At 40.4% G+C, this 16497-nt stretch overlaps 1 protein-coding gene across 1 annotated transcript in view; it reads right to left on the reverse strand.

Annotated features, from left to right (window-relative positions):
- The window catches only part of bcr (BCR activator of RhoGEF and GTPase), an 84652-nt gene that overhangs the window by 24815 nt on the left and 43340 nt on the right, over window positions 1–16497 (reverse strand). The window contains exons 2-4 of the mRNA XM_004538258.4: window positions 11510–11694; window positions 6228–6332; window positions 4196–4381 (exon numbers count right to left, since the gene is read on the reverse strand). Coding sequence (XP_004538315.1) covers window positions 4196–4381; window positions 6228–6332; window positions 11510–11694 — 476 coding nt within the window. The remainder of the gene's footprint in view (window positions 1–4195; window positions 4382–6227; window positions 6333–11509; window positions 11695–16497) is intronic.

Here is a 16497-nt window from a genome sequence, read left to right on the forward strand (position 1 = left end):
GTGAGACTCCGTTTAATTTAAAGAGAATACAGGCTTTACAAGCCTCGGCATGAGGCCTGACTCTGAGCAAGGCCAGGTGATTTGTGACTGCTTTTACTTTTTAAATATAAATATATATGAGGCTTCATGTATTTTGTTGACCTAGATGTTCTTCCACTTTTCCACAATCCTTACTTAATTCAATTATTAACCTAAAACATCTCAAACTGAGCCTATTCTTCCTTTTAAATCTTTTTTTTTAATTCATGGGGTGTGAGAGCTTATTACGTCAGGAATGCAGTCACAAGTTTTCTAAACATTGTTTACACTTGTTCAAGAGTGACAGATCTCGCTTTGTGTGTCCAAAACTATTTACAGCTCTGAGGCAACATGCTACGTGCCACCTGACTGGAATTTGCACCCTATTAACTGTGTTTTTAAATCAGGTTCTCACAGATGCATTTTTAGGCAACAAAACTGTCTCAAAATGTGTTTCACATTCACGCACAGAAAGAAACAGCAAAGAGGAAGGTGAGGAGTAAAGTAGCTTTCATAGTCCTGCAATCCCCAGTCCTGCCCTGGGCCACACAATCTGCGACACAGCGGAAGCCATTCAGAGCGTGACAGTTTGACTGTGTCTGCCAGCCACTTCCACACACAACAGCACTGAGGCTTACCAAATGCAGCTACAGTATCATAGCAGAAAATGCCTTTGGGTGATGAAAAGAACTGCTTAGGTGTCTGGATTTTTCACTTCCGGATTTGTCCCTTTGTGACAGTATGTGTGTAATCCACAGTGGAAAACAACATTAAGAAAACAGCTTCATGACAGACTATGGTCATTCTATGAGGAAGCTGAATTTGCCCTCAGTTAGTTAAGCCTTCTGACACATATGAGAAAGACAAAATTAAAAAAAGATCAGTGTGGTCTATGTCGACATAATAATACAAGAACAGACAGAATGAAAAAACTTTAATTCTGTTTTAAGTTTAATGAAAGAATCTAGTCCTATGGTGCTACCTCAGTGCTTTGAGTGCCAACACCAGTACACTGACATGCTCACAATGAAACCACCAATATGCCACAATATTTCAGTTTATCAAGTTAGCAGGCAACACTTGCTCATCAGATCTAAACACAAAGCGAACTGAGGCTTGCAGTGAACCAAAGTGAACCAGAGATTTTGATTTGATGGTGGCACAGAAGTTATTATACTTTTTCACACAGTGCATGCATTTGTAAAACGATTCAATTTTTGTTCTGTTTTTTCTTCATTATTTTTTCTAGGCTTCACTTAATGTCTTTGAAGTCGCTGCTTTTCAGCAATTGCTAATTGATTAAAGTCAAAATAAGTCTTGAGGTAGAAATTATGCTCCTCACTAAAGATTAATAACAATTATGACTTTTTATCAACGGGGCTGATATACTGGTCGGTAATAGCCATTTGCTGATATATCATTATCAGCATTAATAATGACCAACAAATAAAAATTAACAAAATTTAAAAAATTGCCAGGAGAAACACCCTTCAATCATGTTATGAGCGTTGTTGCAGTTCTTTGCCCACCAGAGGGCACTATACAACTTCCCTATTGACACAGGTTTGGAACACAATACAGCCAGCTGATGGCTGGAAGGTAGAGCTTAAACAAGTAATTTCCTGTGACAATAAAATTATATTTCTAAATTGCACTGTCATACTGTCTTAGTGAGGACTCGTAAATAACTACACGTAACAAATGTTAGGGAAATCTGTTTCAAACCTATGGCCAATTTAGGATTGCCAATTACTCCAAAACATCCATGTCTTTGGATTGTGGGAGGAATCAAATCCAACGGCCCAGGCTGGCCATTGGATTTGAACCCAGGACCGTCTTGCTGTGAGGCACCCGTGTCTCACAGCAAGAAGTGTTTACTTTAAAAAAATACTCTTGAATTTCTTTTTTTCTTAAAATTCATGCTGAGCTTCTCCTAAAAGGCTGAACAAAATTTCACATCAATCCATCCAAAATTAAAAAATAATAATAATAATAATCAGTCTGGATCATGATGGTGGCTCTAGCATCGAACATTATCAGAGTCACAACAGTACCATGGCCGAAAGCAAAAATGTGTCATCAGGTTTTTTTTGTTTCTTCTTGAAATGCTCAGAGACAGTTTATCAGTTTGCCTGGCTGTCTTCATGGTGCAAAGCCTTAACTTTGTTGCTGTGTGTGAGGGAGCAGCAGAAACATGAGCATGATTCTGCCCTATTTTCAGTCTTCAAACACTATTCTCTGACAGTCATGCTCATAGTCTGTCACTGATGCTTTGGCACTTCCTCTTTTCTCTCCGATTCTCGCCTGCTTCCTTCTGATGTTTTACGATTCGTAAGCCTGTCTCTCCTCAAAGATTTCAGAGTCATGGCAAGACAGCTCTATCACAGTTGCAGCAGCCTAAATCTTCTTGCCTAGTCAACTCCTACCTCCTCTCAACCCTCCCTACCCCCCGGTCCTTGTCTGTATCACCTCCTCTCCTCTCAACTAATCCCCGTCCCTCCTTCTCTTTCTAATGCAGACTGTCATCCAACATTTTCTCCCTTTCCCCCCCTCTTCAAGGCTCAGCATGGTCACCTTTTGACTTTTATTAACTATAGTCTGGAGAAGGGAAGTGTATGAGGTAGTAAATGTATAAGCATGAGAGCATCAATCTAAAGATGTCTATTTACAGTTACAGTGTTAGTAACAATAGTTACTGTAGCTACACCAGACTGTCAAGGTGGGGAAAGAAAGAAAAAACACAAAATGAAAACGAGTGACGTAATTGCTGAGCCAGACAAAGAAGCTCTCTAAATATATGGGCAAACTAGCACCAGTCTATGGAAATACTAGCTACACCTTCCAATTTAAGTTCAAATGAAATCTAATATAGTCAAAAATGAAGTTCTTAATTGACATAATCCTCTGGGGGGCCCCAGAGGTCAAATTTGCCCTTCATTCAACCTTGCTCGGCAACCAGTGAAGAAGTCATTATTCTACTGGTGCCTCTTTGTGTCTTGTAGGATGCCAGTCTGCCAGATTTAACATGCAGCGTTCCTTTCAAACACATCTCACAGCTAACAATCGCTCTGCTCAATAATTAACATCAGAACCATGTCATCTCTTTAATGTTAGAGGTGACCGTGAAGCAGTTTTATTAGATAGAAGTTCAGTGTGAACAAGGAGGATGGATACAACAATTTGATGGACTGGATTTTCATGTTTGCTTATTTGACATGAAGACAAAACCAATTAAATTCTTATTTCTTAGCCAAGCCACAAGGGGCGCCTCCCAAGATAAGTTAATGAGAATAAGATGGAGGGAGGGAGAGAGAGAGAGAGTGTATGTGTGTGTGTGTTTCTGAGAAAGAGAGAGAGGCTCCTATTTATAGCAGCTTCTTCTAGACGTGAAACACACAGTACTGTGATGGTCTCAGCTGCCTGAGGCAGAAAGGCGGCATTGTGAAAGACGCTTGCACCTCCCTCAGTGTGTGTGTGTGTGTGTGTGTGTGTGTGTGTGTGTGTGTGTGTGTGTGTGTGTGTGTGTGTGTGTGTGTGTGTGTGTGTGTCCAAGCACAAGTGAGTCAGAGGGGGAGAGGGATAGAGAGAGACAGAGCAATGGAGGGAGACACGAGTGGGAAAGGAGCAGTATTTCTAAGAGAATTAACAAATGATTCATTGTGGGTTAATTGACCCATTGTGAAAATGATTGAACAGACCCAGTGTAGATTTGGCCCTGACATCCTGGGAAGGACAAAAACGGCTGTTTAGGCGGAAATGTGGGGGGGGGAGATGATTCAGAATCAGTTTGTTTGGAATTTAATATGATAATAAGAGCTTTACTCCAAAAATCAAATTACTTTTACTATTGGTTTAAGAAATTCAGCTTTTCATGGAAGCCTTCCGATGGAAGAAATAACATTACTCTGAGTAATGGAGCCCTAGTGAACCCTGTTGGTTTGTTTGGGGTCAGAAATGCAGCTGTAGCTGTTCTTATCAGTGCTGTCAAGTTTTTTTGGGTGGCCCATATTGTCAAGTTTTATTAGGGGTAATGTCAAGCAGTTACACAGAGGGACATTTCTGCTGTCAAGGGTACACACTCTAACAAACACCCTACAACCCCCCACCCTTTGACTCATTTCTCTCTCTGGCTATGAGCTCTAAAGGCGCACTAAAGGTAACTACGCTCCAGCCTTACTAGTTTCTGGAAGAGGTCCCCGACTCTCTGATGGTGGCTCCACTGCTGGACACGAGGCAAAAGTCCATCGTAGAACTCTTTGTGGATCTCGTAGAGCTCAGGCACTTTGAAGAAGATGGTTTCTATCTGGGCCACGGTAAGCACTGGTTGGGATGTTGTAGCAGCAGCCTTCAGAGGCTTCATGGGCTGAGGAGGACCAAGAGAGCAGATATAAATTTACTTTATTGTGTTTATTATGTTAGAAGCATTCTATAGATCTTATAGAAAAAAAAAATATGACTAGATTAAGTGACTGTTATATTGCACTACTATAATGTATGAACTAATTCAGATTTAAAGTAAACAGTAAAAGACTTTTACAGGTTACACTTTGGTATCACATATTCTACACCAAGGTGTCTTTTGTTTCAAGTATGGTACATTTTTCTTTGTCATACTCATCAGTATTAAAACAGCAACAAGGAGGCTTTACAGGTTTTACTGCTACCTTACCTGCCTTATCTGATCTGGGATAACCAGTAACATGTACGGTATTGTTAGGATACAATTACCGACCACTGTATTAGGCACACCTTTTCAAATCCTTTTATGCCTGAAACAAACATTTAGGCATGTAGACACACTTAGGATGACCTGCTGAAGTCCAAACAGAGCACCAGAATAGAGAAGAAAGATGATTTTATGACGCTGAATGGTTGTCGGTCCCAGAAGAGCTGGTGTGAGAGTTTCAGACGCTGCTGATCTGTTGATCTGATCTTAGATTTTCTCACACAACCGTCTCTATTGTTCACAGACAATGGCCCAAAAGAAGAGAGCTGCAGTTCTCTGTGTGAAAATGTCTCGTTGATGTCAAAGGTCAGAGGAAAATGACTGCTTTGAGCTGATAGGAATAGCAACAGTAACTCAAATGACTACTTGTTACAATCAAGGTAACAGAATAGCCGTTCTGAAACTTTGAAGCAGATGGGCTACAGAAGCAGAAGACCTCACCGGGCGCCACTTCTGTGAGCTAAGAACAGGAAGCTGAGGGTACAATTTACACAGGCTCACCAAAATTGGACTACAGATGCCTGCTGTGATGAATCTGCCACATTGCCACAAATGCCAGAAAATTCCTGTAAGGAAATCGACGATACTATCGGAACGGATATGAGGGAATGTACAAAGAAGTGGAAAAACTAGAGGGACAAATATTTCTGCCCCTGAAAAAAATCTTACCCCAACAAAGAGCAGAGACCCAGGAAATAAAATAAAATCAAACAACGTTGTTTGTACTTGCTGGCACTGCATATAAAACACCAGGACACAACCACACGCTTAATTAACACATGCGTGGTGCATAAGGATAAATGCCGGCAAAGACATAAACCACTGGAGTAGGTTACGTCACAGACTTCACAAAGATTCCCTGCAGAAGTCTAAACCAGAGCTTAGTACCTACTCAGCAGTATTTAAATGCCTCAGTGTGTTTATCTTCTTACTGGTATTTCTAGCAGCTTTACTGCACCATGTCACAAAGCTCAAATCATCACTTGTTTCTTGAATATGACAGCTCACTGTACTCAAATGGCCTCGACAGTCACCAGATCTCAATCTAATAGAGCACCTCTGGGATGTGGTGGACAGAAGATTGATGAGCAGCTGACAAATGCTGCCATGTCAATATGGACCAAAAGAATGTTTCCTTGTTGAGTCTTCGCCACAAAGAATTAAGTCAGTTTGGAGGGCAAACCTACTACTACTAACACTAACTTGGTGTACCTAATAAAGTGGCCAGTGAGAGTACTGTTTAAGCATCTATAAGTTAGGGGGACGTTAATGTTAGCTGCCCCTTCAGTAGACCAGCAAAGGGAGAAATAGTATTTCTAAACAATCTACTAAACATTTGAAAAGCTTCTGTATATCTAAAGCTTTCACTCTCATACTCAAAAACCAATCATTTCCATTGTAAACACTCATATTTCCTGAGCAGTTGGTAGATTGATTATATACTGGACATTATGAGGACATTAAAAGTGATGTGTGTTCTCACCAGAAGCAGTGCCTCCAGATGACTGAGATATGTTTCCTCGGTGGCCAAGATCCCAGACAGGACCCACTTCCTCATCTCCAAACCTTTTTCTAGGTCACACTCGGTCTGTAACAAACACACAGAGAATAACGTTTCAAGAACACCCAGTAACGCAATGTGATGTACAACTGTTTGCTTAGCCTAACTTATTCTTTTGCTTATTTAAAATATTTTAGGAACTATTTTCACACTGCAAGCCCTTTGCTTCTTTTGTGACTATGTTACAACATCAAAACATAACATCCTATTATTTATATGTATATATTTGGTAAAGGACCTTTCATGCTGCTTCTGTGCGCCTGAGTCCAGGAAAATTAAACACCTTCCGAAAATCATCCCTGGTTGCCTCTCCGTTCCCTTCAGCTGAGTCAAAGCTCGCTGAAGGGCATAGATATGAAAAAATAAAAGATAAACTCCCCGGGTTGCCTTGATTAACCACCAAATCTGAAATAACTCAAACGGGCAGGGTCACCAAGGACAAGAAAAAAACGGCTGCGGTATAAATATGTGTATGTATGAGTGTGTTTGTGTGTTATGGGAGAGGCAAAAGCATGTGAGAAGATGCAGAAAAATAATTTACAAAGCCAGATGCAGACAGAGATGTGTGTATACATTAGGTTTTTTGTTTACACATCTTTACACTGAGACACACAAACCTTTTTCCTGGTAGTTGTGACTGCATGAGCTTGGGATTAAACCAGTGAAACAGCCCTGGATCATCATTAAACGCATTTGGATGCAGCATGAATGATGACCATAATTAGTGGAAATTAGTGGATGAATATCAGCTGAACAGGTAAAATTGCATTAAGTAATAACATCTTCTTTTTATTACTCTTCTTTAATCATTTTTTCTTGCTGTTTTTACCTGTAACTACCTTAACAGTAAAAACAGCATTAAAAAAACAGCATAAAAAAAACAACAGTATTAAATACAATATTCATAAAAGCTGTTTTTGTTTTATATTGATTTGTTACTAAATACAGTTATGTTATTTTGAAAATTATATAAATGCTTGTCAGGAACGTTTATGTCTGCCTGTGCACCATGCATGATGCTCGTGTGAACTGCTTTTACATGCATACATGACTACTTGGATGTGTGTGGGCGTACATGCATTTATTTAAATGAAGGGGTAAATGGGTCTGAAACCTGTTTCCATGGCCACTGCATAAGCAGATGCTTACACAGATCTCAGGGGACTGTTACAAGCCAGAAGATTATGAAATGCTCCAGGATTTTTATGGACTCCATTACACAGGAGTCCATTACCACCATAGTTTCTGCCGGGCTCAATATGCTTTTATATGTCGTCAGTTTGATTCAGTAGCCTGCTACAAACACGTTCTCAACTCTTCACGTTTATTTTACATCAGCAAATTGACTGAATGAACGAAAAAAAAAGATTAAACAGAACTATTAACAACCGGTCGTTTGGACAGGTATGAAGATATATGTGTAGTCTTTGCTCTTCCTTGTGTAATATATTTAATATTTTGTAGATCTATTTACTGAGAGCAAAAAGAAAATTGTGCTGGGTAGACCAGGGCGTGTAATCCAATGTAATTGGATGTTAAAAAAATGTATGGCTGTCCAGGTTTTGAATACAATATTTTACTCTCTGCTGTAATTTCTTAGCATGTTAGTTAATGATGTCCAAGTTATTATTGGAATGAGGCAAAAAGTAGATCCTAAGATGCAACTCAAGGATTTCTATAATTTAATATTCTGCTATTATCCCGATTTCTCATTTGCTCCAAAAATATTGGATCTTCTACCAACTGTCTTGTACTCACAGTTTCTACTGCACAGTATACTACACTGTTTCTCACCTTATCATTTCTGTGGTAGACATGTAACATGCATCACGCAGAGCCTTCTAGGTATCTGGACTGAATGTAAGAACATTAGGTTCCCACGAAAGCCGATAATGAAGTATATTATGTGTAGATACTAACACAGTCAAAAGAGGTAAATGTTTGTCTTTACAAACAAAAGTGCATCGTAAGATGAGATGTGTATTTATGATATATACTTATCATTTTCAGTTAAAATTTCAGAAGACTAAAGAAGTGTCTGTGTGCATGTTTGGTTATGAAATAAGTAAAAAAAGAAAACATTCTCCCTGCAGTGTACATAAGAAGCAATAAAAATAATATTTGACACTTAAATCTACACTTAAACCTCTTCAGCCCCAGCATCACTTAGCTGGAGTTCAGCCTGGCATGTTTTTAAGAATTCTGATGTACACTGGGTTTGTTTAGCAACATGTTTCTTTTTATTTCTTTTTATTTAGTGGACTCACAGATGGGACGGACAACAGTGACTGCGATAACAACAACCCCACATTTTATCAACCCTTTTCAATTTTCATTTTCTAATCTGTGTAGCATCCTGTTCTGCTATCCCTGGCTTTTTGAAAAGCCTAACGCGATTGGCTCCTAGCGCCACATCGGCTATGTAGTGGAGGTGTAGGTCTTCAGTCAGATAAGACACACACTGATGGTGCACATGCTGCTCATTTAGAGTATTTCTGCTGATCGAGCAGAAAATAAAGCTTACTGCACACCTTAAGTGTGGGCCATAAGAGAGAGGAGTTAGTTGTTTTAATATACAGGGGCTCATGAACTAGGATGATCCACGGGGAGGTCAAAGCACAAGCAATTACCTGCAACATCTTCAATTTAAATCTGGCAGCAGGCCCCAGCATGATACTGCGGAGGTGCTACACATTGCTCACCAGACCCACGCGTATGTGCTGACGCTGTGTCGCGCCACTTGAATAGAAATATGTGGTTAACGGAGCTACTCTTGTTCATGTTTGCGCTGGTGTCAGTCACTTAGCCTGGCCCCAGTTGTGAAGAAGACCCAAATCATTATCGTGCATGACCGACGGCTTCCCTGGATAACTGTAGCCTGAGGGCTCTGCAAACAAACACAGGACTATGAATCCAGCTGGAAGGCTCTGTCGCACTACAGTAAAAATATGGAAACTTCCTTACAACTAGGAAAAATCTGGGTTTGCCTGGGGACTGCACTGATTTTCTTTTTTTTCCCTGTCAGCAACTAACTGTAAGACTAATTGGCCATCCAGAGGTTGAGTGTCTATCACCCACAACCTCTGGGTGACTCATTTTCAATGAAAAGATGACTGCATAGATCAGCTGGTGGGAAGCACCCTGTCTACAAATAATCAGACTTAGACTGGCATTTATTCCCTAACTTATTGCAGTCAATCTGAGTCAGTCTGTTCCAGTGAGCACGACTCATTTTCAGCGATCAGGTGACTCGCCAGCCAAATATTTTATAGAAAAGCAAGGTTGGAAAGTTCCTGTGTCATTTTGCAGTCAAATCTATGAGGTCGTGGCTGGAATCTGAATGTAAGTAGTTAATGTGTGTTTCTTTGTATGCAGACAGAAACTGATTTATGATTTGTGCAGATTTATCACAGTTAATTGACAGTTAGTTGCCAGTTTGACCCCATTCAATCACAGACTGGTCATTTTATCACCGTCATGAAGCAGTAAAGCTACTTTAAAGATGGCAGCTGACTGCAAAAGGTCGCAGTCTTGGTCTCGAGCAACAAGATTGCAAGTTCATTGTACGTGGTCACAGTAATTTTGGTCATGCTGCAATCTCCAAACAGTTTTGTGACCGCAGCATAAGTCTCTTGAAATTTCTCCTATTAAATACAGACATAATAACGCATCATTACCACAAACTTGATGGGAAATTAAGCAGAGTGAACTCTGTAGGTTCACTCTGTAGATGTCATAAAGTACACTATGATCATGCAGAAACACAGATAGCACACGTGGTCAGTGTTTTTGGTAAAACAGTTTAAGGATGTTATTGAATTTTCAGCAAACTTCTGATCAGTGACCCTCTTTTCCCTTTCAAGTGCTGGGCAGAGCCAGATTGTGAGTGAACAAGAGCCCAGAGCACTCTTAAATTAAATCAGCAGAATTACTGAAAGTGATGACTCATGACAGTGACATCACTAAACCATCAGTTCCCCCTGAGCCAATCAGAGCTTGCCTGGACTCTGACTCATCAATTAGAAAAGCAGAGTGGGGTGACGTTTGAAGACAGATTGTTCAAGGGCAAATCAAGGATGATGGTAACTCCATTTTGAGAACATTGATTGTAAGCCTGTGGGGAATTTGTTGATGGATATTTGCCACAGTGCATAATGTATTTATCCAGCCATCAGACGATGCATCTACAGGCTCTAAGCATGTAGTGTTGAATTTCTTTTTTCCATACAAACAGAAGGATTGTATGTGTCCAAATGCAAGCTAAGTATGTGTGCGCAAATTAAAACCACCGGGTGTTAAACCTCACAGGTCAAAGGTCGGTGCAGTCAAGGGGCACGTTTATTGACATTTTCAAGCCATCAATCAGTCTGACAGTCGCTTGCTCACCAGTACAGACAGTGAGCAAAGATTGAAGGGGCAGAGTAACCGATACAGCTTCATGACCACTGATGCAATTACTTCCTCCAAGGGCACAGGGGGTAGAGGCAGCATTAGCTTATTATATTCTCCCAAGATACCCCTCTATTGTAATTGAACCTATGGCTACAACATGTTTATCTGGTATATACTAGCATTTGGTACACAAAGTCCTTTGCTTCCACTGAGGACTGCATCATAGAACATATATAAATAACATAGAATAAATACAGATGACAAGAAAAACAGGTTGTGAGTCTGTGTCTGTGTGCGCACACATGTATCCTCTCCCTTATAACCTTTGAAGAGCAGACGTCACAGATCACTGGTTTTCACTGCAGACGAGGAAGGAGGTCGCGTAAGAGGATGAAGGCAGCGATGTGGTGATTGAGGTGATAGGTAATTCTGCCTAATACACTAGACGAAAAAAACCCTGACTCTTAAGGCGGATGGGTTTCTTCACTGGATGACTGCTTCGGGAGCTATGAGGCAGGAGATATGTCCCTTATCAATCTCCTTTAAACAGCAGATATGGTTTTTCAATTGAAGACTTTTAGACAGAATGGGATTGTTCTAAGAATAGATTAGCCCAATTCCTGCTCTGCAATGGGAAAAAAATAATGTATGCAAGAATGAGCACAGTTTACCAGCGAGATTTGTTTTTGCTCTGTCTGCAGCTAAGTTGCTGAATCACTTGAGGAGACGTGAGAAAGCTTGGCATTTGGATTAGATGTGAGCATCAAAGTCTGCTTTGTCAACAACAGGACACGCCCAGATGTCATACTGACCGATTTGGAGGACTCCAGCGATCCGGAGGACAGAGTGTCCCGGCTGCTACGGCTCTTGGAGCTGAGGTGAGGAGATGACGACGGCGAGTCATCGATGTACGGCAGGATGTCGTGGTGCCTTCGCTGCTCCTCTGCTCGGTCTGCGTCGTAACCGTATGTGGGAGGGGTCCCGGTGAAGTGACCATCTGTGATGGGAGAAATTCAAACTTTAAGTTAGTGTTGTGTTGTGTTAGTGTTGAATTTTCTTGAGATTTTTGTGATTTGTGATGTTTTTAATTTCTGTGCTGCAGTTCCTTGTAATGTACTTTAAGCTGGCTGATTACTGGATTACTAATAAACTGCAGATTAAATGATGTCTGACTGCTGTACTTAAGCATGTCACTGACAGTTGTGACTGCTGAAACAACAGTTAAATAAAATGTAGAGTGTACAGTTAACAGCCTCTTCCCTTTAAACTCAATTGAAGCCATCTTTTTAAGACATTTTTTTGCTCTTCTAATCACTAAATTCATACCACTACAAATAAGTGTTCTGCTTGGTACTTAAGTATCACGACAAAAGTCGCTAGATGTGCCTGGCAGGGTCACTAATTAATGCAATTCTGGAAAGTGAGGCAGACAAAACGAATTCCCCCCTCCTGCGTCTTTCTTCACATATATTCGCACAAAAACCTAAAGCTTGGAGAGAAAACACTTGAAAAGGCCAACTATAAACTGGGTCAAGGTGCAAATAATTTGAACACCGAGCGCAGCATCTCGAGGGAAATTTTAATAACCTCCCCTTGACCTGCTTCTACAGCGGGTGCTATCACTCTGCAGGAATAAATGCCTCTGCCACAAAGTGCTTTTGCCTGTGATCATGAGTGTTGGCCTTTGCAAAGAGGAGTGGGAGAGGCAGAATTAACAAGAAACAAAGGTCAGAACGTTGGATGCAAACAAACTGACCCATTTTATAAAGCCTCTAAGTGAGAAAATACATGCGCAGTTCAGGTTGTAGATTCCATTTATCAAAGTTCTTCCAGGATGAAGAGGTACAGTCAGCCCTTCGGGGAATGTGGTGTGCAACAGCTGAAGGGAAGACATCATGCATCTCCTGAGTGTCACAGAAGAGCTTTTTACTCATCTCCTCCCACTCCTACTGTACATTCAACAGAGCTGCACTTCTCACAGAGCTAGCTGTGCCTCCTCACACAGTGCTGACTCACACCAAAAACATGCTGCTCCACTGTGCAGTGTCACAAACATGCACACATATCCTTCAGTCATATCAGTTATATCACTTTAAAACACGTTCAGCTAACATCTGATCGAGTATTTACTGTCTGATATCTCCGATGCACCTACTCTCTCTTTTCATAGCATTCTGTGAATCGTATACCAGCACACAGGGCAGTGAACAATGGCAGTGTGTCCATAGCCCGTATGACCTTCAGCCCACCCACCATTTGCTCCAAGTACTCGCTGCTGCTTGTGGGTTAGCACTGCCCACTGGGCCTGCTTTGTCCAGTGGCACTGAGCCAGGCAAAGACCAACATAAAGGTTTCATGTTTGTGTCTGGTGAAAATAGTTTCTTCGCCCCAAATGCCAAATCCTTCAGAAACCCAAACCTAGTAGAGTAATAAGCATTTTTCATTCACATACAGCTTTTAAATACACTGTGGCTGTTATTTTTGCAGCACTTGCATGTATCTTGTTGGAAATACTGTATTTCTTAACTTCCACTGACTCCAGCTAAAAATGCTGCGCTGTTCACAATTACGACAACTCGTTAGAGTCCTTTATCTTTTCAGACAGCTTTGCACAGTAAAAACCTTCATAAAAGCATGTTTTTAGAACTGATTCATTGTTTGTCTAAAAATACAGGGTGCGGATATGAAAACACCGAGTGGGAAATGAGTGAGTACCATCCTGCTGTGACTTCTTCTGTGTTTTTTCTAGCCCCACCTCTGTTGATTCATGTTAGGAGGCCTAACATCACAAGCTGACATTTACACAAAATCATTCTTCCAGCTGGTTCTTGCAGAACACTTGCAGAACTGTGAGAGTTTTCTGTTTTTGATACCTCATTTTGGGTTAATGCGTTTACTAGAAGCATGCAGAGTGTGTCTATTCATGTGAATGCCTTTAGCACCCACACACAGCCCTGAGGGCAGCTGAGCATCCAAACAAAACTTTCAGGCTACAAACCACTTCCTGGTTAGAAAAGGAGCACAGACACAGACCACGGTCATAAACAATTTAGATCAAATAAAGCTATATGGAAGCGTATGACTCACTGTAACTCTGACTCTGACTAGACAGAAGGCCAGCATACGTCTTTAAGGATTAAAAAAAAAAATCAAGAATTGGTGCACAGGTTTAAATTTGTTTTGAGTTGTTTTTCTTTTAATCCACAAAAAGGTCAAAAGTATACATACAGTCTCAAATTACAAATGAAGAAAAACATGTGATAGAGCAGTTGCTGATGAACAGATTCAACCTTTTAAAATGAGAAGTGAAATCAGAGAATGCCGCTTCATGTTTTTTTTGTAGCTCGTTCCATTTACATGCACCGATGAATTTAAATCGAGATTTTCCAAGTTCAGTGTGAGCATCAATCTTAAAATGTCCTGCGACCATTGTAAGTACAGCACTGTGCTTAAAGTCAGTCAAAGACAGGAGGTATAGAGGTGATATTTGCTGCAGAGCCTCTTAGATAAATACTTTAATTTGCTAGGAGGGCACGATCGCTCTTTTTTTTATATAAGATACAATAATGAGTAAGAAACTACTCAAGTTATTTAACATCTATACGTTTAAAAATATATATAGATGAAATATGTCATGAATCTCAATTCTTTTAATTTTCCTATGTATATATCATGTTCATTTGTATCCTTGTAAATGTGATGTTACTTTCTCACTGTGTCTTTCATTCGTGTCTCACCTTCAGCATGTGTCACCCACACGGAATTTAAAATTTGTATCCGCAGTTGAATTTTGTTCGACTTACCGCTAAATACAACATGAAGAGTTTTTTTAAAAAGTGCTGACAAAAACGAAATAGCTCTATTTTTTAAACAGATTTTTTTTTTTTACAAATACACCAAGACAATCCAGAAAATGTGCAATTGTCTTTTAAAAAAGGTGTAAGATTAATAATATAGTGAAAAAAAACTACTAACACATTTGATTTATTAGACAATTACTAGCCTACTCTCAGGCTCGCCTACTCTAATGTTCCTGGACCTTTGAACAATCTTAACACTTTATCATATTTAACGGCAATCTGCACATGTGTGTTTATGTGCATGAGCTGCAGTTTCCACTGGGGGAGGGACTGTGTTTTTACAAGTCTGTTAATGGGACACTATAGCCTGTGGTATTCAAACACCACTTCTCTTTGCCCACGTCTGACCTGATCTTAGCCAAGACGCTGCTTCTAACATTGCCTTGAGTCACTTTCTGTTTGGCTGCATCTCTCACACTGTGGGTTTTTTTTGTCTTGTGTTTTTGTGAACTGATAGCTAGTGTTTTGTTTTGTTGTGCAGCCCCCACAGCTACCCTCTTCATCCTAATGCTGCTCACAGATTAGCACCCTCGTCTTCTTGCTCTGAGCTCCTACACTTTCCCCTCCTCTCTTGTAATCATCCCCAACGGGACAGAAGTAACACTGAAAATACGACAGAGAGCACCGATGCTTAAAGAGCACAAACACACACACACACACACACACACACACACACACACAAACTGCCTTCTATATATTTTTTGCCAAAAAACAATCCATTGATTTCTACCTGGAGCTTTAGGCACAACAGAACAACCAAACTTCAGCTTTGAACCACAGAAATGGAACGCACACACATGCTCACATGAACACACATTCCTGCAAAATGTTTACATGGAAACAGTGTTTGGGAGGGGAACAGGTCTTTTTCCTGCTGCAGGTGGAAAACTACAATCGTACTGGGAATAACTGGTGCTAGGCTGCCATGGGAACACAGCGGCCTTTCCAAAACAACATCACAGGCAGGGGTATGAGGGTGTCATGTGATATATCTGTTGATGCGATGTGCTGTATAACAGAATACTGTATATCGGAGCTGTTCGCAGCTATTAAGTCGATATAGCTCCTGTGTGGTGTATATGATGGATTCTTTTTTGTTTTGTTTTTGGATCATGCATCCAGCTTTAATTCTGTGAAAATCCTAAATGGCATCAGGAAGCAAAGGTCATTATTATTTGTCACTAATTTTAAAAGATTCAATAATCCTTTGATTAAAAAATGCACCTGCAGTTTAACTTACTCAATACTTATTTAGACTAAAACTAGCTTTTCCTACTGCAGGAAGTAGTAGGTGTTAAGACAAAACCTGCTTTTCGCTGATATTTTTAGGCTGGAAAATGAAAAATACCTCCGAACAGCCTTGAAAAACTCTGGTCACTCATATCAGTTAAATTTGGAAAAACCGCAAAAACCCAAGAGCTACATCTCAGACTGTACAGGCCTTGGTTACCATGTTAAATGTTAAACTTCATGACAGCAACATTAGAAAAAGACTGAACAAGTATGGCTGGTTTGGAAAGGTTGCCGAGGCAAAGGCGTCTTCTCTCTGAAAAAAACAAAAACATGACAGCACTGCTTGGGTTTGCAAACATGCATATGAACAAACCACATGACTTTTGGAACAACTTCCTTTTGACAGACGACACCGAAGTGGAGATGTTTGGTCATAATGCAGCGCCGGACGTATGGTACACCACACACAACATATCAGCACAAACATCTCCCTCTGCCATGCACAGTGCTGGAGGGGTGTTGATTTGGGCTTTCCCTGCAGCCACAGAACCTGGGCACTTGCACTCATTGAGTCAAACTCCTCTGTATACCAAAGTATATTAGAGCCAAATGTGAGCCCATTTTCCAAAAAGCTAAAGCAAGTCCAAAAGGTATTGCTCCTCAAAGTGGTAAATACTAAGCCACTGAAAAATGGGGTGTACTTAGTT

This window comes from Maylandia zebra, linkage group LG7 (genome assembly GCF_041146795.1).
Source record: "Maylandia zebra isolate NMK-2024a linkage group LG7, Mzebra_GT3a, whole genome shotgun sequence".
Classification (NCBI taxonomy): domain Eukaryota; kingdom Metazoa; phylum Chordata; class Actinopteri; order Cichliformes; family Cichlidae; genus Maylandia; species Maylandia zebra.